The sequence below is a fragment of the Scleropages formosus genome, chromosome 1 (genome assembly GCF_900964775.1).
Source record: "Scleropages formosus chromosome 1, fSclFor1.1, whole genome shotgun sequence".
Taxonomy (NCBI): domain Eukaryota; kingdom Metazoa; phylum Chordata; class Actinopteri; order Osteoglossiformes; family Osteoglossidae; genus Scleropages; species Scleropages formosus.
Window position 1 is genome coordinate 39,503,407 of NC_041806.1, and position 22,503 is coordinate 39,525,909.

At 42.9% G+C, this 22,503-nt stretch overlaps 3 protein-coding genes across 8 annotated transcripts in view; 2 read left to right on the forward strand and 1 right to left on the reverse strand.

Annotated features, from left to right (window-relative positions):
• The first annotated feature begins 370 nt into the window (after nt 1-370).
• LOC108929319 (serine/threonine-protein phosphatase PP1-beta catalytic subunit-like) lies at nt 371-11,214 on the forward strand. 2 transcript variants are annotated; one of them, XM_029251371.1, is made up of 8 exons: nt 371-579; nt 3,533-3,664; nt 6,767-6,901; nt 7,053-7,157; nt 7,848-7,919; nt 8,177-8,328; nt 10,109-10,243; nt 10,331-11,214. In XM_029251371.1, the coding sequence occupies exons 1-8, from the start codon at nt 528-530 to the stop codon at nt 10,433-10,435; spliced, it is 888 nt and encodes a 295-aa protein (XP_029107204.1). In that variant the 5' UTR covers nt 371-527; the 3' UTR covers nt 10,436-11,214. The 2 variants fall into 2 exon arrangements, with proteins under 2 accessions (XP_029107204.1, XP_018599254.2); XM_018743738.2 differs by having other exon boundaries at nt 372-579; nt 6,671-6,901.
• Nucleotides 11,215-12,274: 1,060 nt separating this feature from the next.
• Nucleotides 12,275-16,429, reverse strand: bpnt1 (bisphosphate nucleotidase 1). 5 transcript variants are annotated; one of them, XM_018743732.2, is made up of 10 exons: nt 16,266-16,429; nt 15,606-15,727; nt 15,319-15,423; nt 14,652-14,759; nt 14,316-14,364; nt 13,905-13,985; nt 13,666-13,757; nt 13,171-13,368; nt 12,946-13,051; nt 12,275-12,509 (listed from the first exon to the last, which is right to left on the reverse strand). In XM_018743732.2, exons 2-10 carry the CDS (start codon nt 15,723-15,725, stop codon nt 12,358-12,360), a joined length of 1,011 nt encoding a protein of 336 aa, XP_018599248.2. In that variant the 5' UTR covers nt 15,726-15,727; nt 16,266-16,429; the 3' UTR covers nt 12,275-12,357. The 5 variants fall into 5 exon arrangements, with proteins under 5 accessions (XP_018599248.2, XP_018599247.2, XP_018599251.2 ...); XM_018743731.2 differs by having other exon boundaries at nt 15,606-15,760; XM_018743735.2 differs by having other exon boundaries at nt 16,151-16,390.
• A 1,937-nt stretch (nt 16,430-18,366) lies between these two features.
• Nucleotides 18,367-22,503, forward strand: part of LOC108929196 (dynein heavy chain 8, axonemal-like) — a 34,905-nt gene continuing 30,768 nt past the window's right edge. Inside the window, exons 1-10 of the mRNA XM_018743560.2 lie at nt 18,367-18,594; nt 18,731-18,865; nt 19,899-19,983; nt 20,197-20,348; nt 20,445-20,634; nt 20,741-20,904; nt 21,136-21,312; nt 21,859-21,972; nt 22,072-22,179; nt 22,333-22,434. Of these exons, the coding sequence (XP_018599076.2) occupies nt 18,511-18,594; nt 18,731-18,865; nt 19,899-19,983; nt 20,197-20,348; nt 20,445-20,634; nt 20,741-20,904; nt 21,136-21,312; nt 21,859-21,972; nt 22,072-22,179; nt 22,333-22,434 (1,311 nt within the window). The 5' untranslated portion in view covers nt 18,367-18,510. The remainder of the gene's footprint in view (nt 18,595-18,730; nt 18,866-19,898; nt 19,984-20,196; nt 20,349-20,444; nt 20,635-20,740; nt 20,905-21,135; nt 21,313-21,858; nt 21,973-22,071; nt 22,180-22,332; nt 22,435-22,503) is intronic.

The window sequence follows — 22,503 nt, forward strand, 5'->3', positions numbered from 1 at the left end:
TTTCTGTGCCTCTATACAGTACATTGTATCCTATTCAATTCATAGTGGTCACATTCTCACTACTAATTACGTGTTAATTCTGTACCTAACTTCACAAAATGCAGAAGTACAATTAGACATATTTATTTCTAAACATATATTCATTAATTTTGATTAATTTAGACAGTGAAGTGACATGATGATTTGCAACAATAAAGATCCACCTATTTTTGTGTGTTCCTCCGCGTCCTGCGTGTTATAAATCGCAAGGTTACATTTATTTGTAGGCCTAATAATTATTACTCGTGTAGGTCCCCTTTAAGTTAAAAATTCAAAGCAGGGACATCCACGCACTCACATCAGCATCATGTACCGTGGAAGTGGAGAGAGACGACGAGAGACGAAAAGGCGCTCAGCTCCGCACACTACGCGAAATACTGTAGCGAAAGGGCGCTTTCGGGCGATGACGCCTTGAGCCGCGATCGCCGTCGCCTCCAGCGCCCTCTGGCGGTCAGGGCGAATGGGGTCCATCTTCCTGAGCGGAGAAGATGGCGGAAGGCGAGCTGAATGTGGACAGCATCATTTCTCGGCTGCTGGAAGGTACGGCACAGCTTGATTGTTTTCTGGTTGCTGCTTCATTTGTATGGAAAAGAGGGGGGAAAAAAAAGAACTCGCAGCAGAGTTTTGCATTTGCATGCGTGCGTACGTTCGGCGCGCGGCGATGGATGTGCGGAGAACATCGCGCTCGCTTCTCCTCCTCCTGCCTGGAGTGACGGGGCTGGAGGGGTCGGGAGCGGGGGGTAAGTTGTCTGGTGTGAGCGACACCGGGGCTGCCCGCCCTGTGCGGGGAAAGCGAGCAGCTCGGGCTGGTTCGATTATAGCTGCTTCGCAGCGCCGCCGCTTTGCACCTGGGGCCGCTTCTTCTCCTCCTCCTCCTCCTCCTCCTCCTCCTCGGGCTCGTGCGCCCGCGGTGGGTTTTCTGACCGCTCTCATGTCACGTGTCACTCCTGCTTCTCAGCCAGGCTTTTTCCAGCAGGAACTCACAGGCGACGCGTCCTGTGTGTGGACTCGTTCGTTGGCCGAGCTCAAGGAGACCTGACCAGTGTTTCGCCACCACCTTCTGCCTTGGTGTAACAGCTGCTCTCTGTCCCGTGCACCATGTCTGCATTGCTGATGTTCTGTAGCACTCTTGCAATGCTTCAGCAGTTCCTCCGTCCGTCCGTCCGTCCATCCGTCCGTCCATCCATCCGTCGCTCCGTCCATCCATCCATCCATACATCCTTTGGTCCATCCGTCTGTCTGTCCATCCATCAATACTTCAATCCATCTGTCCACCTATCGAGCCAACCGTCAGTCCATCTGTCCATCCATCCGTCCATCCATCCATCAGTCCATCCGCCCATCCATCAATTGATCGATCCATCCATCCATCCATCCATGGATACTTCGATCCATCTGTCCATCTATTGATCCGACTGTCGATCCGTCGATCCATCCATCCACCCACTAATCGGTAACAACCGTTTGTTCATTGTAGAGCTGCAATGCTCCAGAGCCTATCCTGGAAGCACAGGGTGAGAGGCAGGATGCATCCTGGACGGGATCCCAGTCCATCGCAGAGCAGTGCTCCGACAAGTCCCGCTGAAATTCACAGAAAGCCCTCTGCGTGCAAAACGATGATGCCAATTCTTTATTTTCACTAAGAGCACAGCCTCAAGTTAGACACGAAGGTTGGGAACGTCGCCTGCCGTACCTTAGCGAGCGAGGAGAAACGAGGCCAGATCCGCACCAAGTGCCATCTGGCTTCCGATCCCACAAGTCTGCGCGAGAAGCGGGGAGTCCTCGCTGTGACAGGGATTTAATCCAGACTCCACGCTGCGGGAGTCGCTGCTTCTTAAGGCACTACGCCGACAGGACCGAGTGGTAACCTGTTCCTTTCGCCGGGGGGAACTGTACAAGAAGGGCACGGTGTCCTTTGGTTTGAAAATGAATCATTGAAGAAGAGTGCAAAGGACGTTTGGTTCCGTTTCCTCCGGTTGTTCACTCAAGTAGGGGATTTGACAGCGTTCGCGGTTCATGACAAAGACTTACGAATGACACATTTAGTGACTCTCTTCAGGCTGCGTCTTTGCACAGGCGCTCCCAGTTTACACCGCTGCAAAAATTACTTTTCAATTTATTAAGCACATTTTAAGACCTTTACAAAAGTAATCAGCTAAAGGAAACATACAAGTTTTACTTGCAGGGATATAATTTTATTATTCATTTGTGTTGCATGTTGTCCAAATAAGTATAGTTAGGCGGCACAGCGAGTAGCGCTGCTGTCTCACGGCGCCTGGGCGGTACGAAAGAACGCGGGTTCGATCCCCGCTCAGTCTGTGTGAGTTTCCTCCGGGTGCTCTGGTTTCCTCCCACAGTCCAAACACATACTGTTCAGGTTCCCCCAGTGTGTTTCACTGATGCATGGATGAGTAACCCCTTGTAAGGAGTGTATCTAGCAGTGTAAATCACCTTGGTGAATAAGGTGTGTGGGCTAGTAATGCTACATAGTATCAATTGTAAGTTGCTTTGGACAAAAGCATCTGCTAAGTGAATAAATGTAAATGTAGCTGGCTCACCTTTCAAGGTGATTGACACGATTAACTATTCAAAGTTCATATTTACCTCAACTTTATTTCCGTCTTTGAGCGTCAGGATCCCTGAAGCAGACGCAGAAATAAAAACAGAAGAAATCCACTGAGCACTTTCGCTTAGTGAATGATAAGTAACGTTCCCCGTGTTTTTTATGAGGAATCCGATCTTCTCTTACACGCATGCCTGTGTTTATGTCATTAGACAGTTGTTTTCAAATGGCATATACAGTAAATACTTTTAACAAAGCCCATGGTTTTTAAACGGAAGAATTTTTCTTATTTTACAATTGAGTAATTTACATGTTTTCCTATGCAAACTGCCATCTGGGCAAAAGTAAATCAGTGGGTGAATCCCGACCTTGACGCCTGTGGTCAGATGGAGATGTACGGAACCTGCTCTGAGCTTAGAAAGAAAAGGAGCATGTGGCGCTCTTCCATGCATCAGGTCATTGCGGGACTTCCAAGGTCATCCTCATCACGCTGCCTTTCTTGTCAGGATGTGGGGTCTGATGCAGAAGGGGTGCGCGCCGTGCTGGGGGAACTGACGGCAGGGAGCAGGACGAGGGAAGGGAGAGTGACGGGACACGCCGCGTTGCGGCTCCCGCTGCTCCGTGCTGCCGCTCGGGGCCGCGATCCTTCGACGAAACCTTGCGAAGGGCGCCGTTCCTGCTCTGCCTGTCCATGCTGGCGTGGCCCGTTATACATTTGCTCTTCCGGATTTTATTTGGCGTCTCCGAAGGAGCAGATAACCTTTTTTGCTCGCACGCGTACCTCCGTACCTCTGCTGAAATATGTGTTTTTCCCCAACTCTTTTGACCCAGAAATGCAGACTGTGGGGAGACAGCTAATGGAGATCCCGTGAGAGAGGTAATAAGGGCACCTGTGGTGGTAAGACGATGACGATGCTCTTTGCGCTCCAGTGCGGGGATGTCGTCCCGGGAAGATCGTTCAGATGACGGAAGCGGAAGTAAGGGGCCTGTGCATCAAGTCCCGTGAGATCTTCCTCAGCCAGCCAATCCTGTTGGAGTTGGAGGCCCCGCTTAAGATCTGCGGTGAGTTCCCCAGTTGTACTTGGTTAATTTCAGGTCGGTTCTCAGCAGGGTCATAAATTACGGTCCTGTTTTAAAAAAAAAAAAAAAAAAAAAAAAAAAAAAAGGGGGGGGGGGGGGGGGCAGTTTTATGGTCCGTAATTGACTTTTACATGCACGTTAAGTAAATTTCAAGTTGGTCTGCTTTGCTGATTGTCCACTAGGTTACCTGCACACTTGCCATGCTATTTAGGTTAATTCATTTAGCAGACACTTTTCTTAAGAGCGACATACAACTGACAGAGAGAAGAAATGGGCAGTATGGTGGCACCGCAGGTAGCGCTTCTGTCACAGCACCTGGGTGGTGCGAGAGGACATGGGTTCGATCCCCACTCAGTCTGTGCCGAGTTTGCATGTTCTCCCCGTGTCTGCGTGGGTTTCCTCCCGGTGCTCTGGTTTCCTCCCACAGTCCAACGACATGCTGTTCAGGTTCACCCATAGTGTATGAGTGACAGAGAGAGTGTGTTCCACTGATGGATGTATGGATGAGTGAACTGTTGTAAGTAGTGTATCTAGCAGTGTAAGTCACCACGGTGAATAAGGTGTGTGGGCTGATGACACTACATAGAGTTCATTGGAAGTTGCTTTGGAGAAAAGTGTCTGCGAAATACACGCATGCATTTGACAAATTGCAGTCAGTCAGTCCAATATTGCTATTTTCTCAGCGTAAATTACAGAAGGAGCTGTATATAGAATTGATGGGGGAGGGTTTTGACAAAAAAGGTGTACGGGAAGTTTGTGAAGCAATTGGAAGATCAGGAGAGAAGTTGGTTCAAAAGAGATGCGTTTTGAGACTCTTCTTGAATGTTGAGTGGAATTCAGCAGTTCTGAGTGAAACAGGATGCTCATTCCACCACGTCGGCGCCAGATCCAAGAACCCTTGGGTTTTGGGTCTGGACATTTTGTGAGCAGGATCAACACTTAAACTCAGATTATATCACAGAAGCTTTGTTTTAACTGACTCTCTGTTGTAGGGGACAGTAGTATGAGGGTACCTTGCTTGATTTGGGCACCTACTGGTACCCTTTTGAGCTGTTTCCTGCGGTTGGGCTGTCTTAGGCAGCGCTTTAATGTTTTTTCTTCATTGCATATTTACTGGAACTTTCTGCTGATCGTGTGAAGGTGACGCAAAATCAAAAGTCACAGCGGAGGGAGAGAGTAACGCTCGGCAAGCTTTATTTCACGACGCGGGGGGGACTCTGTCTGCACGCTCACGGGAGCCTACAGGGAGATCAATCCAAACAGCAGTTTCTTTCGTGCTAATGTACTTTGTAACACCGTACGGAGAATGTTAACATCAGCATTACATCACTTATTTGACAGACTGTCGCGATCCATTCGAAACCTTCTTTCTTATAAAACGAAATCTTCCCCGCGAGAAAAGAAAACCATATTTGTCTTGTCTAGGTATCACCCAGTGTTGAACTTTATTTCAGGCATCTACTACACAGGATCTTACCGTCTTGCACGGTGCTACAGTGTCCGCAATACTGTACATTCATAGGCTCTTCTTTTATCAAACTGGACGCCCTTTACACTATGCTAAACGCGCCACGCAGAACGTTAAACCGTCTTCGGCCAAGGTCGAATACTCTCCTGTCTCATTTACGTGTATAAAAGCGTGCAAGTTTGCCTAGTATCGAATAAAAGTTGCAGGATCGATTTTGTCACAAGCTCCATGACTGTAGTCCACAGTGTTGGAACGGTTTTTTTTTTTTTCCCCTCCCCCTGTATGCTGAGCAGCTTCTACCTCAGTCACACTCCATCGCTCTGCCTCCCTCTGTTGCTCCCACGCCTGTTTTCAAACTCCCGCCGCCGTCATCCCGTGCCCACAGCGGCGGATGAACGCACACAATTGCCTCACCCACACACTATTTTTTTTTTTTTTTAAACCTCATTCTCCGCATAGTAATCCAAGTTTAGGGGAAAACGCACACAACTGACCTTCTTTAACTTACAGTATAATGCTTTTATGGTTTATGTCTTAAACATCTGAAAAATTAGTCAGTGCGCATCAACTAATAATAAAATTAGATGTTTCCAGGTACCTGCAGGACCTGAGTGTTTCCTATATCCCAGCAAGAGTGCTGCCCTCCTCCACCTCTGCCCTGCTTGGTGGCTCCGCTCGTGAGGTGATCAAAATCAAAAATCTGCCGGCCTCGTTTCGGACTCCCGTGTGATGGAATGGGTTCTCTCTCCCTCAGAACTGCTGAATCCCTGCCAGCACTCAAGAAGGGTCTAAAAAACAATGTGCTTTGGCAAAAGCTTGTGGTATCAAACAAGGTAGCGATGCCTCGATGAGTGTTTGTATCTCTTGGGAAATGTGCTTTTACTGACTCGGTCGCACATCTCTTTGGAGAAAAGCATCCGTCAAATGAATAAATGTAAACGTAATTGATTTCCCAGCACGTTCTGAACGTGACAGAATTTTGGAACTTATATATGGTGTCATAATCGTACTCTGAAGTGTCCCGAGAGAAAGGATGAGGGCCGAATTGCTTGGTGCGGAGGTGCAGGAAAGAGAAACGTCAGCACTCGCTCCTCCGTACCTGCCGCTCACGTTATCGCCTCTTCGCTCTACTTTTTATCGGTCTCCTCTTGGAGATGCTCTTGTTTTTCTGCCCACGCTGGAGCTGAAGGTCCAGAAAGTGGAGCGGGAGGCTGAAAACAGAATGTGCTGGAGAGCATCACTGTCAGCAGGACCTAATGAGGTCATCGTGGGGGGTGGGGGGTGGGGGGGTGTTCCCCCCTCATCTAAACTGGTGATGGCCATGTGGGACGGGGGCAACAAAGCGATGAACCTGGACGACGTGTGTGTGTGTGGGGAGAGAGAGCGAGAGATACACATTGTAACAGAAAAATGATTTAACCAAGGCTTACATTTGTTTCCAAGGAAACCTCCCAAATGTTGCCTTTCATTGTCTTCTCATCTCTTGCCCGTCTCTGAAGCCGAATTTCCTCTCCGTCCAGGTGACATCCATGGCCAATATACGGACCTGCTGCGGCTCTTCGAGTATGGTGGCTTCCCCCCAGAGGCTAACTACCTGTTCCTGGGCGACTACGTAGACAGAGGCAAGCAGTCCCTGGAGACCATCTGTCTGCTACTGGCCTACAAGATCAAGTACCCTGAGAACTTCTTCCTGCTGAGGGGCAACCATGAGTGCGCGTCCATCAACCGCATATACGGCTTCTACGATGAGTGTAAGCGACAAATACGCACGCCTGTGTTTGTCAGCTTCAGTCTGCAGTATTTATTCAAGTTAAACCACACGCTGACGTGCGCGCAAAGGTTATCGGAGAGCATCCGCTTCACACGTTGCTTCTTTCTCTCCTGCCTCTCTTCTCCTCTCAGGCAAACGCAGGTTCAACATCAAGCTGTGGAAGACCTTCACGGATTGCTTCAACTGCCTGCCCATTGCAGCCATCATAGATGAGAAGATCTTCTGTTGCCACGGAGGTGTGTGTGGATGGTCACGCAAGCGTGTCGAGGAACTGCACTCGATCGCTAAGTGTGTCTTAAGAGATCGTGTAAAATTTTGCCGCTTAATCAGTCAAATTGCAGTGAACTTTCTCTCGTTGATGACTGTTGTTGGGGCTACAAATCGGGTTTTATTACGGTCTTCTCCCACCGCTAATATTTTCCTGGACAACCCTTCATAAGGTGAATTGTCGTAACTTGAAAACATAGTTACTATTGAGTCGACGGTAACTTTTTTTTTTTTGTCTTCCCGAGCACCAAAATATCACCAGATCCCATCAAAATGGACATGGGTACTTCAACAGTTAACATTAGTTAGTATCCCAACACAGCATAACAAGGCAGGTTCCCTGCATTAGTTATTATAAAATACTGTATGGCTTTCTACCTGTGCTCTTCGAAGAAGGGGTGTTAAATGAAACTCCTTGTGAAGCTGAATATGTGTAATTCAGATGGACATAACTTGAGGTATGACTCTTATTGCCTTCTGCATTCTTCAGTGCTCTTCACCTATCAGACAGGCAGGTGATTTGAGCCGACATCGTGATGAAAATTACACAGGCGTATCAAAAGTACCGATTAATTCTTTAGCAATCTCTGCTCTGTCTTGTGATATCTCTCATTTGGTTCGGTGCTGCATGAGATAAACTGTTCTTTCTTTCTTTCCAGGACTGTCTCCGGACCTTCAATCCATGGAGCAAATCCGCCGAATCATGAGGCCTACGGATGTGCCCGATACAGGTTTCGCATTTCCATGCATACGCTTACGGGCATAGTGACTTCGTTTGTGCGAGAATGTGTATTTAGTCCTGTGGGACAGACTCTGGTAGACCTAAAAAGAGCATTTCAGATCCTCGATTTGCATTTCAGGATTAATAATTTAAATACCAGCAAACATGATGAAGTAATGAGTTGTGTTAGACATTTGAAATTATAGGAATACAGCCTGTAGTTCCCAGTGACAAGATTTGGACCTCCTCGTTTTACACCTCCTGCAGGCCTGCTGTGTGACCTGCTGTGGTCGGACCCTGACAAAGATGTGCAGGGCTGGGGGGAGAACGACCGGGGTGTCTCCTTCACCTTTGGTGCTGACGTGGTCAGCAAATTCCTCAATCGCCATGACCTGGACCTCATCTGCAGAGCACACCAGGTACTGGGGCGTCCCTGTAGCGGGTCCTGCTTGCGATCTCGGCGTCTAAGTAGACTACTGCTGTTTAGTGGGATCTACAGAAAGAAGGATAAGTATTTGGCCAGTGAAGAAAAATGGATAATTTCTTTTGTGTTCTCATGAAATTTGTATTTCAGACCATAAGATGAATATGAGGCCAAAGTGTAGGATAGTATTTCTTGGTAAATTTTTCAAACACGTTAAACCGTGGGGAACAGTGTAATTTTTTTTTTTTTTTTAAATGTTGCCCCAAATTTCAAAAGTTTTGGGACAAATGGGTGGCAGATGTTTCCAGCTTCTCGGATGTTCCATGTTCCCTTAACCGGGGTGGCACGGTGGCTAGTGCTGCTGTCTCACAGCGCCTGGGTGGTGCGAGAGGAAATGGGTTCGATCCCCTCTCAGTCTGTGTGGAGTTTGCATGTTCTCTCTGCGTTGGCTTTCTCTGGGTGCTCTGGTTTCCTCCCACAGTCCAAAGACATGCTGTTCAGGTTAGAAGTGAACAGCATGTCTTGAACCAGTTAGAATCACTGCAGATCAATTTGGAATCGAAAAAACTGACAGTACAAAGTGTCTTGAAGAAGAAAGAAATTAGTGGAGGAGTCAGCAATTTGTGATGACCTTGTTATCCAAGGAAGACCACAGCAACTGACAACAGGAAAAAAAAAATCTTTAAAGCCATAAAAGAAAACCCCAAAATAACAGCCAAAGAAATTGCAGATGGTTGGCACAGTGCAGGGGTGACAGTGTCATAGTTCACCATTAACGGAAGACCTTGGCATGAGAAATACGGATGGGCGGCATGGTGGCACAGCGAGTAGCGCTGCTGTCTCACAGCACCTGGGTGGTGTGAGAGAACATGGGTTTGATCCCCTCTCAGTCTGTGTGGAGTTTGCATGTTCCCTGTGTGTGCGTGGGTTTCCTCTCACAGTCCAAAGACATTCTGTTCAGGTTCACCCATAGTGTGTGAGTGACACAGAGAGAGTGTGTGTTCCACTGATGTATGGATGAGTGATCCATTGTAAGTAGTGTATCTAGCACTGTAAGTCACCACGGTGAATAAGGTGTGTGGGCTGGTAACGCTACATAGTATCCATTGTAAGTCGCTTTGGAGAAAAGTGTCTGCTAAGCGAATAAATGTAAATGTAAATACAGGAGCGTCACAGCAAGATGCAAACCTCTCATCAATGCCAACGACACAAAGGCCAGACCGAAATTTGGAAAGAAGGGTTTTGGAATCAAGGTCTACGAGTAGATGAGGTGAAGATAATCCTTTATCAGAATGGTGGAAAGAGAAATGTGGGGAAGAAGATAGGGGCTGCAAATGATCCTAAACGCACTATCCCATCTGTGAAGGATAGAGGACGTAGTGTCAGGGCTTCAGCATGCGTGGCTGCCCCTGGAACTGACTCTCTGCTCTTTATTGATGACGTAAGCGATTACGATAGTCCCCCTCTGTCTGGGTGCTCTTTACTCCCAGCCATCGGCTGGCCGCATTAGTACAGGTCACGTTTGCATTGCGTCGGACAGAAACCGTATGTAATAACCAGAAAGTGTAATTCAGCTTAAACTGGAAAATGTTCCCATTTTTGAAAATTTGGGACTCAAATTTTGCATTAGTGAGCCAGTGTATTCTCAAAATAGTGTTTTAGGAAAATACATAGGATTTATCCGATACATCAGGATTTTATGTAATGTAGTAGTATTGGATTCACTGGTGTATTTAGTTGGACCGTTTTACATGTTAAAATTGTCTCGTACACAGGTGGTGGAGGATGGGTACGAGTTCTTTGCTAAGCGACAGTTAGTGACGCTGTTTTCTGCCCCTAACTACTGCGGCGAGTTTGACAACGCTGGAGGCATGATGAGCGTGGACGAGTCCCTCATGTGCTCTTTCCAGGTGACTTACGCACACAATCGCACCCATGCAAACACTCTTCTCTCAGAGGCACACAGGCACAGTGGTAACACACCTTCCCTCCATCAGATTCTGAAACCGTCGGAGAAGAAAGCCAAGTACCAGTATGGGGGGGTCAATTCAGGACGTCCTGTCACCCCGCCCCGCACTGCCCAGGCCCCCAAGAAGAGGTGAAGGGCTGGTCTGTCCAGGCCTCCGAAGCCTTTCTGCACCCACTGCGTAACAGTGACTCCCTTGTTCTCCTTTCTATGGGCAGGGGGGGCCAAGCACCCCCCACCCCCTCCACTGACCACAACTTTCTTAATGATGTGTACATAACTTTTGCTGTGAGCAGTCAGTTACCTTTTTGGCTTATTCATTTAGTTGGGTGTTCTTAATTTTAATAATATGACTGTTTTTCCAGTGTCACGGGACTGAGGTGTAGGAATATTAAACCAACAAATGAGTGTTGAAAGGTTGGAAATTGGGAAAAATTAGAACTGAACTGGAAAAAGTTGGGATGAAAACAAGGGACACAAACTATTCTATTTTTATTTATCAAATTTTGCTTTTGATGGTTTAAACAGCCTGCAATAGTTGGCAGTTAAATCCCCCTTTCATAGTGTTCATCTGTTATGCCGAAAATAGTTGGGTAATTTCACCACGGCAGACCGCAGTGGGAGAATGCTGTTTTACCCACTCGTCCCTAAGAATGTTTCTTTCACTTTGACAAAGGCATTTATAAAGTAGAACTTTGACCTAAATATATGGACACAACTTATTTCGTCTGTGGAGGAGATGCCTGTATTCCCTGAAAGGGCCTCTTGAAGAGCATCTCTTGGTCATTGTGGGCTGTTATTAATTTCAGTGACCAGGATCCCTTTAAAATAACAAAGTGTGTGTTCTCTCTGAAACACCTTGCAGATTTGTGTTCGGGGTCTCCTGCAGTGGGCAGCTGGACAGTTTTTTTTTTTTTTTTTTTTTTTTTTTTTTTTTTTTTTTTTTTTTCGGGGATTGTGCAAATTTACACAAAATTGCAAGTGGATGACAAAGATGGAAGGGGAATGCTGAGGCATGTTTTCATATGGGAGTAGCTGTCCTTTCACCTATCTAGTTCCTTACATATCTGCACAAATGCAGCTGGCCAGGACCCCATACTCAGCCCTTGGTACAAAGATGTTGGTATATCATGGCTGTGTTGGATTAGTGTACATGCTTTACAAAGCGCCTCCACCGCTGTTCCTAAAACAGCAGTGGAGCTGCAGACCAGCACCTTTGTTGTTCCTCATGACTGACCACGTGGCATTGTGAGAGATTACATTTATCTGCTGCAGTGGGTCTAACAATTATATTAATCAGCCCTCCCCTTTATGTTTAAACTTGACTTTTGTAGTTTGTTCTTTCTGTTCTCCCAAAATGAGGAGATAAAGTGAAGTGCATTAGTTCTGAAACTTGTAGATGGCTTCTTCTGATTTAATAAATGGAAGAGTGCTGTTATATCCTATATGTGTGGATTATTAATAGAAAAATAGGATGAAGTAGGCCACTTTTTCAGTTAGTGTATTTCCAGTCAAGCAATGAACAGACCATTTTCTGATTTGTACATAAAAGGAAGTTCTTCTGTTGAACTTTACACAAATGACTATGGTAATCAAAAATGGTTACAACAAATCTAAAAATCAACATACGCCACTCATAAATTGAATATTAGGTAATCTACTCATAAATCCCCCTTCAGATTAAAGATGGAATATACAAGAGTTTAGAGGCTACACAGAGCAGTACTGAAGCACTGACCACGCTCCATATCTAATTCATACCTGCTGAGAACCGCAAAGCAGCTGAAGTGGATACAAGTTTTCCTTCCAATGTTGCTTGGAACATTTTTTTTCAACTGCACATTATGAAAAAGGATATTGATCATTCAAGTGGATCATTTAGTTAGCATTCTGTAGGAAACTGCAGCCAACCCCCCCCACAAAGCACCTGCATACAATCAAAGTTCTGATGGTCTTTTTTTTTTTTTTTTTTTTTCTTCCCCCCCCCCCATTTAGTAGTTAGGAATAGGGGGTGAAATCAAGCCCTGTGTTCCAAAGCTTTGGCATGGTGTGCATGCCTCAGTCAGAGGGTAGAGCATCCAGGACTGACTGAGGAACCCTGGAGATATAATATTGGTGATTGCGCAATGTGGCCAATACCCCTGCTGAGTTCATGTGCTTCACATCTGCATGATATTTGTACGCTCTGCCATGCATGTCGGTTAGCTTACCTGTAGGGACAACACATGAAGGGGGATTGAAAAACAAATTTATGCAGCATAACAGTGGTCTCAATGACTTGTCTCCATTATTTGTTTTCATTACTGTTACTGTTTAGTTAAAGCTTCTACTCAGGGTGAAATCAGTACTTGAGCGTTCCAACAATTAGACAATGACATTCCATGACAAAATATTTTCTTGCAGCTAACACAAGACCAGCCTACACTAAACCTCATCGCTAGGATTCAACAAAAGATTATGAACAAGAAAAAAATATAGCCAAGTCAAGCTATTACATAGAAACTAAGATTAAGAACATGAGATCCTGTAAGATTATAAATAAGACGGGAGATGTTTAAACAGTTCCAAGGTAAGGAGTAAAGAGATGGGTCTCTAGAAACACTGATTGAAACTACTGAGGACAGACGTGCAAAAAAAGCTTCTTACCCCCAACGGCATGCAGAATGGCCTCTGGGGCACATGTGTCCCACTTCTTGCAGCCTGGGCTGGCAAACACATAAGCTGAAGCCTTGCCCTCCACCAGCTGGATTATCTGTATACACATAAACCAGTTTCCACAGTTACTATACCTGTCTCTCATGATTGAATTGTACAGTTTCTTATTATATACCTTTAAAAAAAAAAAAAAAAAAAAAAAAAAAAGTCTGTTACCTTGTTCCCAGCACCACCCACTTTGATAACATCATGTGGTTCCATAGCCTGTACACAGTCTGCCACCAGTTTGTTGCTATGGGAACGGGTTGTAGTGATAATGCATTTTCCTCCCTCTACCTCCTTCAGTTCAAAACCGAATGCTCCCAGTCCCAGCATTCCCCACAATGTTCTCCCTAAGGTCGTCCCTGGACCCAGCTACAAGAGAACAGAGGGGGAAAAAAAAAAAAAAAAAAAATGTACTCAAGGATTTTATTTACTGTGAAAGTTTACAACATGGTAATATACCAAATAAAAGCATTAATTTCTTATACTGACTTCGCATAATACTAGGGAAGACAAGTTAGCTTTCAACTTTTCCAGTCAGTTGACTAAAGAAAAATACAAAACTTATAAAAACTTGATCTTTGTTTATTGTTCCATGAGTTTCACCATACCCTGTCAATCAGTACAGAAAAATGTACTGTATGAAAGTGTTGTGCTTAAGCACAGTACCTGGTAGTTGAAGAAGGGCTGGTTAATGACCCCGGCAATAGCCTTCCCATTGTATGCGATGCCAATCAGAACGGTTACATGATCCAGAAGACCTGGAGTAAAACACAGTATGGTGCTATTGCTTGAAGACAAGGGTTATTATTCTCTCCAGCTGCCTCACTGTCCCCTCCCTATGAGTTTAACTGTGCTCCTTCACCACCTCCCCTACTCTCTCCCTGCTGTGGTCTCCATTATCGTACAAAGAGCTGTGCAGCGCTGCAGTGTGTCCAGCTCAGTGTGTGTCAGCTGCGCCTGACCAGCAGTGTGCAGTTGTTGCGCCGCTGGGCCAGATCCAGGTAAGGAGGCAGAGAGAGAGAGGGAGAAAGAGCAAGAGCGAATAAGATCAGGAAAGAGCTGGAATAAATTCAAAGGCAAATTAATATGCACAGGGTAAACTTTCTTGTGATGTTCAGGGGGAAAAATCAGAATGCACGAAAAAAGCAGCAAGTACATTAAGTATAAATAAAAGTTAAGGGAGATAAGAAGGAAGGTCTAAAGTACAGTGAGAGGAAACTCTTGTACTGCCCGTCCCCCTGATTTCACAAAGCTGATGTGGCAATCACTACTGACTATTACTCTGGTTAAACTAACATGGGTGGCAAGCGACTTACCTTCTGTGTACTCTTTGGTGCCGTCTAGAGGATCAACCCACACAACAAGCTGAAAAACGCAGGTTATAAGAGAAAAAAAAAATCTAACTGGCAAGAACTAGGTTCAACTACAATAACAGCAAAAGCCTGCTATTGAAACAGATTAGAGTAGACTGATGAAGCTATTAGCGATTTTTATGAAACATTCTCTGTATACTTTTATCTGCTGATCAGTGTGAAGCAGTGCACTTTTTAAAACTAAATTCGAACTCTGAATTGAACATTGTGACAGTGAGAGTAATGGTACTATTTTTATGGCAGTCTGAGTCAACTTGCAAAGGTTTTTCCTGCCATTACCTCCTCTTCCTTTATGTTGATGTATTCTGATGGACAGGGCTTCTGCAGGATCTCTTCAGACTGTCCGTTCTCAATCAGTTCCTCTTCAACAGCCTCAGCTGGCAAATCCTTTGCAACCATACATTAAGAACAAAGCAAACTCAATGTCAGACTCAAGGAGAAGAAAAAAATGCTTACCGATACCCACCCATCCACCCGCCAACCATGAATAACCAGCGATCCCATGCAGGGTCACAGTGAGGATACTACCGCAGAAGCATAAAGCCAGAGGCACCAGTCCATCACAGGGTAATAACACACATTCATTCACTTAGACAGGAATATACTAAGGGCAGTTTAGATTCAGCAGTTCACCTGAAATGCATGTCATTAAGACCAAAAATGGCAAGAAAGCCCTTCTGTAATCCAAAGACATGCATTTCAGGACAACTGGTGTCCTGGTGTCTGTTTATTTGATCTCCCTCTGATAGACTGGTGTCTCATCCAGGGTCGATATAGGCTGTGGACCACCGTGATGCTGTATTAGGACATGATAATGTGCTAACATCATTGATAAATAAGTGAAAGGACAAACAATTTATGTTTTGTTCTCATAACTATTAACTGTGAATAAAGAAACAGCAAAGCTGTGGGTATAAATAAATTTAAAAAAAAAGAAAAAAAGTACCTCCTCTCCTATGATGGTCACTTTGGGGAAGTGCTGTGACAGGGAGGCACAGATGCTTTTCTGAACCAAGCGGTCAGCCAGAGTTTGCAAGTCATTGGCCCCTGTCTGCACATATGGATACACTGAGAATAAACGCATCACATCACCGCACCGATGCTGCAGATCGAATGACAGAAGCGGTCATCATTTCACGTTGCTTTTCTCAGTTGCTGGAGAAAACCGGCACGGAGGAGACGCCAAACTGTCATTAGAGACAGGGAGCCCATCCATCTCATCTGTCGTCGTACCTTCTCCACGATGCCAAGGTCTCCACTGCGCATGACCTTCCTGGCGATGCCCCCGGCCCTCTCGGCCACCGCAAAGGCCGATGCCACCAGCCGCATCACCACCGCCGGGGTGCCTGCCATGGCTGATTGCACAAGACAGGGGCTGAAGATGGTAACTTATATGGGGCAAGACAAGCGGAACACAAGAATATCATCAAATGCCAATGTGGAAACCAATTAGGCTGCAAGAGCTGGATACTTTATGTTCGCTACATTTTCACATGATTAATCTAATATTCAGTAATGAGAGCGGAGGAATGCATCATGGAGACAGATGAATACAATAATCGTGGCAAAAAGCAGTATTTTTATGAATGATATTACACACGATTTGTAATAATTCATTAAGCAAAACGGTTGCCTTCATGCCGAACAGATATACGCAGCCGGTATATACACCGCTTTCACTGGACGTAATCACAAATTCAATTGCCCACAGCGTCGTAATGACATCTACCTCCCGTTTCAATAAATAAATAAAATCTCTGCGACTAACAAGAACTTACAATTAAATTAATGGAGGGACTTAGTTTGACCAACACACACTTGGTTTTACACAAATCACACTAAGATATATCAAACCGCCGTCGGGTGTTGCGGGAAACAAAAGAGCTTACGGACCGTTTTCAAACCGATAACAGTCGGTGTATCTAGAGTCGATTACTTTTCGGTTATAATAAAAAAGACCAGGCGGAACCGCGAGCTCACACACGGATACACAGCCGGAAATTCGTGTTCGCGCCTGCACCGTGCGGGTCTTAGTGCCCGTCCGGTTACTGCCATGATACGTGATTGTGCCGTGCGGTGACATACAGTAAATAAAAGATTTAGGGATTGTGACTAATAATAATAATAATATACGAATACTGTAAGAAGTGGTAAAGCAAGTAAAAAGAAAAGTCTTCCAGAAATCGTAAATCGAACACACAGGTCAAAATAAAACTCAGCATCGAGTTACTTTTCAAACACGAATGTTACAGAGAACTCAGAACCGCCGCTAGGAGCTTAAGTTTAATGCTAGGAGCTTCCATGAGACCAAAAAACAATTGAAAGTTAAGTAAAGAGAGTCCGTTAAATGTTACTTCCATGTGGAGAAAGCAGCTGACCTTGGCCTGCAATGCCCTAGGGCCTAAATGATTTTCTCTGAAAGACAGTCCGTGCAATCACATGTAAATCAAATATCTATATATTGAGCAAGTGTAATTGCTAACGGTAACATAACATTCAAGGCACTATGCGTATGCCCATGCCATGGTGCAGTGATAAAATGCAAAGGTAAAACTTAATGGTGGGAATGAATATGGTGCTATGGGGAAAACCAAACCGGGAAAAAATTACATTAATTTATTTATTTCATTTCAATTTTACCACTGCGCCTTAAGACAAGGTTTTCCCGCCAAACCTGATTAAATTCAATAAAGTTAATAGAGTACTCAAGACACTCAACATTAGCCACCGAACTAGACATAACATGTACTTTGAAATCACACACTTATATACTTATTAAAAGGACAGATAAACCACTTTCACCATTCTAAAGAAAACATGACCCCCATGAGTCACAATGTCTAGTTTTTACATTTTACATTTTGTATTCATTTAGCAGATGCTTTTCTCCAAAGCGACATACATCTCATAGAAAATACAATTTGTGCATTACATTAGGAAATCATGGTTTTTACCTCGTCACAATTTTTACCTGAAAACCATTCTCCAACAGCCTTATTTTTATGTTTTTTCAAACCAATCAATTAAATCATAATCTTAATCAGAAGACTGCCAAACTTCCATTTGATCAATTCTCTTTCAGACAAAGACAAGTCAATTAAGTTGGAAAAAAAGGTGGCTCGGTCTGTAGTTTACTTTCATATTATCCACTTTCCACCTTCGTCTGTATAAAATACTTCCTCTATTTCGCTCAGTGGATAAAACACGCACACAGCAACACATGTTCCCCTGAAACTTGGGGACTAATCCAGTATCTTAATGTAGAAATTGTGGCAAAGAAGAGTGTAAAAATCACACACAACCAAGGTGTAATCAAAGCAAAAGGGTGACTGGCAGATGCATTTGTAGTGAAAGGTTTTATGATACTTATTCAAACTGATTTAAACTAATAACAGTAATAGGGTGTTCTTGCTGAATGTATATATATATCATGTATAACAGTAATTACACATTTACAGATTTACGTTTACTGAACTTGGTCAAATTGTTGATGGCAGCAGTCAAGAAGGAATAAGACCCTGAGGTAATGTGAAACCACCTGTCTGGTTTATAGGCCAAGCTTCACAAGATCAATTTGCTGTCCTGCAATGGTTTTCTGCATGTGCTGGGAACAATTTATTTTGGATTTTGGCAGTTTTCTTATAGAAAAACTGTAAAAGCCCTTTTTTCTGCTAATGATTTATGTTTAAACAAGGCCTATACATTTTAATGATAGGCTTGATTAAATCCTGCGCTGGTTCTTACTGGCCAACACACACAAGGTTGTTTTCATACTGAATTTCCAGGTTTGTAAGTCTGATAACGACATAGTGGAGAAGGAACTGCCTGAGAGTTGTCATGTTAACAACGCAGTGGGTAACAAACTTCTTGTTGGTAACCATGGTAACTGTAACAGCATAGCAGATGATGATCTGCCTGGTGGTAACCATGGTAATTTTAAACAATACAGTGGATAATGCACTTCCTGACTTTATCCATGGTAACAGCAGCTCTGCGGACAATGAACTTTCTGAGCTTGGGTCTACTTGCCACAAAGGCTTCCACAGTGTTCTGAGGTAGTCGCACAGTTCTCAGAATGTGTCACTGGCTATCATAACTAACTGTAGAAGACAGTTTGCTGAAGAGAACTTGTGAGAACATGGCAGATCCAAGTTCAGCTTCAGAGCGTGGTGGACAGGCCAGCAATTTACATATGGTACAAGAGAACCTTAAGGAAAAACAGGTATACTTTCATTGATGTAAGCCCTATATAAAAAACAAAGTTGGTTCAGTGCATGGTGACGTGAAACAGGGAATATCCATGTCTGTCTTTCCTGAGCACATTATTGCGGGTCTTACTGCCCACCATTTCATTCCAGGCAATGTATAAGGAGGCCCGAGAGGCTCGGAAGGCGCAGCTGACAGCAGCACATAGATACATGTTTGGTATCATGGCTGACAGACTTGCCTTGAAAGCTGAAGTTGTGGAGGAATTTGTTCTAGATTCTCCATCTGTAAGTTGTTCCATTAACAGCAACAATGCCTTTAATTTACATTTTTATACTTCACTTTATGCTGATATAGCTGACGCTTTTGCAAAGATTCACCTATTGAACTACTGTACAAGGGGTATCATACTGAATCAGTAAGAACTGTTCTTGTATGACAACATATGAGCAGTGTATCAAATAAGAGCACTTAATTTAGAGCCCAAATGGAGCTGGTGATAGCTGATAATGGAATCCACAGAAAAGATCAGATTAGCTGGTAATAGTCAGTAAAATCCACAAAGATTTCAGATGACAATAAGGGTTTGCTGTTATGGTTCATTGTAAAAGTGACAATCGGATTGAAGGAAGGTTAAAACTAGATGCAAAAAATTGTAAGTAATGGGACGACAGTGACAGGAATGTAACAGTGTAAAAATACATTTTTTATTTACAAATGTCCCTAAGTAAGAGTAAACAGTACTGCTGCTGTGAAAAAGTGCAATTTCTTCAGAAATTTATTTAGGTAGAATCAAAGGAGTAAATGTGGCTTTGCTACCTGCTTTTTACTGTGTAGATTTAATGTGAGGCTACAGATTATCACCTTAAATGAAATTGCTGGATAACCATCCCTCAGTCTAATTGAACAAGGCAGCTGAGAGTAAAAAGTGTTGCTATTGTTTACAGTAAAAGTTTTGTTATGAGAAAAACTGACTGAAAGTTGACATTTGCTTTCCTGTGGGTAACTCTCATGCCTCATTGTGCCCAACCACCAACCGTGCATTTAGACATAAATTTGAATCTGGCTCACTATATATGAAGTGTGCATGTTCTCATGTTTGTGTGGGTATTCTGGGTTCCTCCCACAGTACAAAGACATGCATTTCCAGTGAACCGGTGACTTAATTACCTGGCTCTCACACTACACTTTTTGGATAGGCTCTGGACCTCCGCATCCCAGCACTGGACAAGTTGTTAATAATAATGGATAAATTAATTACTTTAAAATAGGAAAAAAACTGTCTTTAGTGATTAAGTCTTGGGTTTCTCTTTTTTACAGTTTGCTCCATTTGAAAATTTCTTTGCTAAAGGAGGGAGAAAAACAATTTCATTTATCTACCAGGAGACAGAGGTTCCAGGAATAGGTGTAGTAGAATATATTTACATTTATGAAATGTATTTTCATAAATTAATTGTTCTTTAGTAACATAAATGATTGAATTTAAAAAATTATTGACTTTTTTGAAATTTGAAATATACTAATAACACATGTAATGCATTCATAATGTAAATGTAACTTCATTAAAACTGACTATTGTCTCTTCACAAGTAACATCTGTTGAAATATTTAATTTTAGAATGTGGTCGCACATTCCATGGATTGACAAAAGGAGCAAAAATAACCAGAATTTTTCTGGCCAGTTTATCTGAGATTCCTTTAAAAGGATCATGTCTATTTTTTGTGCGAACAAAAACAGATGTAGCAATCACACCAAAAAATGTTCATGAGGTGAGACTTTTAAAGTGCTTTATTCATTCTCAAAGTTTTACCATTACTTACTGAATTCTATGATTACTCACTCAGTCCCATTGAAAAATGTTTCAGGAGACATGTTTTTTAATGCTGGATATCACAGAAGGTCTTCTGAAAGGAACCAGTAATTTGTTGTCAAAAGTATTCACACCTGCCATATACACAACTGAAAACTGGGGTGCACTGAATCAATCCAAACATGGAGAGAAGGATAAGCAGGACTTCAAAGATACCATGACTGGATACATCACCTTTCTAGATGGTAAGAATGGGCAATTGAACAGATAATATTTGAAAGCTAACCAGTTGAACAAATAATATAATTGATAGACTAAGAAGCCTAAAATATGGCTGTTTGAATGCTACAGGAATTCAAATGAATATAGAAGGAATGGTGCACCTGGATCCGGCTTCAGATATTGACTTCTCCAGGCTAGTCTCGTTTGAAGATCGAAAAGCAGCAGCTGCAGATTTGGATATGGTACATAAGCTGGAAAGTATCCTCATGACGTGGTACAAACAAATTGAACAGGTATGGTATGTGACAACAATTTAGAAAGACATGAACTATTGTCAAAGTCATGTTAAAAAAATGGTGCTTAACATCATTAACCCTTTTTTATTTCTGGTCATGTGTTCTAAGAACATACAGTTGGTTATTTGGGTATTAATGATCAGCTAAGGATGAAAATAACATTTCAGTGGTAAATTTTAGACATGCACGTTACATTTAAGAACTATTTTGAACTCTTGTCTTCCCCAGGTTCTCATTGAGAGTGACCAGATTAGAAAAGAAGCTGATTCTTCAGGCCCGTTGACTGAGATAGACCATTGGAAGAGGATGCTGGCAAAGTTCAGCTCTATAACTGAGCATATTAATGGGCTTTGCTGCAAAGCAGTGATCAATGTGCTTAATATTAACCAGTCTAAAGCTCTCAAGGTAAGGTGTTTTGGGACTGCTTCCTCAATTAAAAATACCATATTTTATACATTTCCTATTTATGCTGAAGGTATGCAAAGATGTCCTTTTGTTAATTTAAACATGTAGATATTTATGACGTTAAAAACATTCTATTATGTAAAATGTATTTTAAATGTGACATTTAAAAAACCCTTTCCTGAAGACTTTTGTTTGTTACTAGATTCTAGGGCTTCTTTAAGACTCATGTTTACATTCCCATTTGGATTTCTTTCTCAACTTGGGTGCTTCCAGAGATGAATGTTGAGATAGATTCCATCTGAATATTTCTGACACGGAGAAAAATAGGTGAAGATAGTCACCAAACTTGCTAACAGTATTGTTGGAAGTTCATCAAGTAGTATTGCACCCCATAGATTTGTATGTCTCAAACAATAATGTTGAGCTTATAACAAAAAGAAAAAACTTCAGAAGGTGATAAAAAAAAGTTTCAGGAAAATTCTGTGTTGCATGGTATAAATTGTAAAATGTTTTCATATTCGAAACATTTTCTGTTTGCCTGTGAAGATGTGGAAAGAGATAGATGCCAGAATTACAGAGTGCACCAATGAAGCAAAAGACAACGTGAAATTTCTGTGCACTCTGGAAAAAGTTTGTCAACTTCTTTACAGTGGTGACCCAGTAAGTATTCACATTTTAGAAAAGCCAATGCTCATTTGTAAAGTTTTATCTAGAAGGGCTTTATGTTGTGATAATCTGTTTCTTTTGTGCTTTTAACAGGTAACAATGGCCAAAAACATTCAGGAATTGACAAGCGTCATTGGAATGATTCACAACGTGTCACAGTATTACAACACTTCAGAGAGAATCACTTCTCTTTTTAAAAAAGTATATTAGCCCTTTACATGTATAAATTGTTACTCCAAAGCTTAAACATGAATTTACATTCAACCACGCATGACTCATATTTCATATTAAAATGTGTTGTACTCTCTAGAAATGGCGTTATAATTTTTTTGGGCAATGTCACTCTCTTCCAAGGTTACAAATCAAATGGTTGCAGCATGTCGAAATTACATTACAGACAACGGCACATCTCGAGTGTGGGACCAAGACACTCAAGATATCATAAGAAAGATACAGGTAAGGTGGAGATGTCATTAGAATATTATTATAGCATTAATAAAAACAAACTTAAGTTCTTAAGTAAAA

Excerpts from the sequence above, each read along its gene's own strand:
- LOC108929319 (XM_018743738.2), top strand. The coding sequence starts at position 528 with ATGGCGGAAGGCGAGCTGAATGTGGACAGCATCATTTCTCGGCTGCTG. Across the intron at positions 7,920-8,176 it reads TACGGATGTGCCCGATACAG|GCCTGCTGTGTGACCTGCTG; the intron begins GTTTCGCATTTC and ends CACCTCCTGCAG. Across the intron at positions 8,329-10,108 it reads TCATCTGCAGAGCACACCAG|GTGGTGGAGGATGGGTACGA; the intron begins GTACTGGGGCGT and ends TCTCGTACACAG.
- bpnt1 (XM_018743732.2), bottom strand. The coding sequence starts at position 15,725 with ATGGCAGGCACCCCGGCGGTGGTGATGCGGCTGGTGGCATCGGCCTTT. Across the intron at positions 14,760-15,318 it reads TGACCATCATAGGAGAGGAG|GATTTGCCAGCTGAGGCTGT; the intron begins GTACTTTTTTTC and ends ATGGTTGCAAAG. Across the intron at positions 14,365-14,651 it reads TCAACATAAAGGAAGAGGAG|CTTGTTGTGTGGGTTGATCC; the intron begins GTAATGGCAGGA and ends TGCGTTTTTCAG.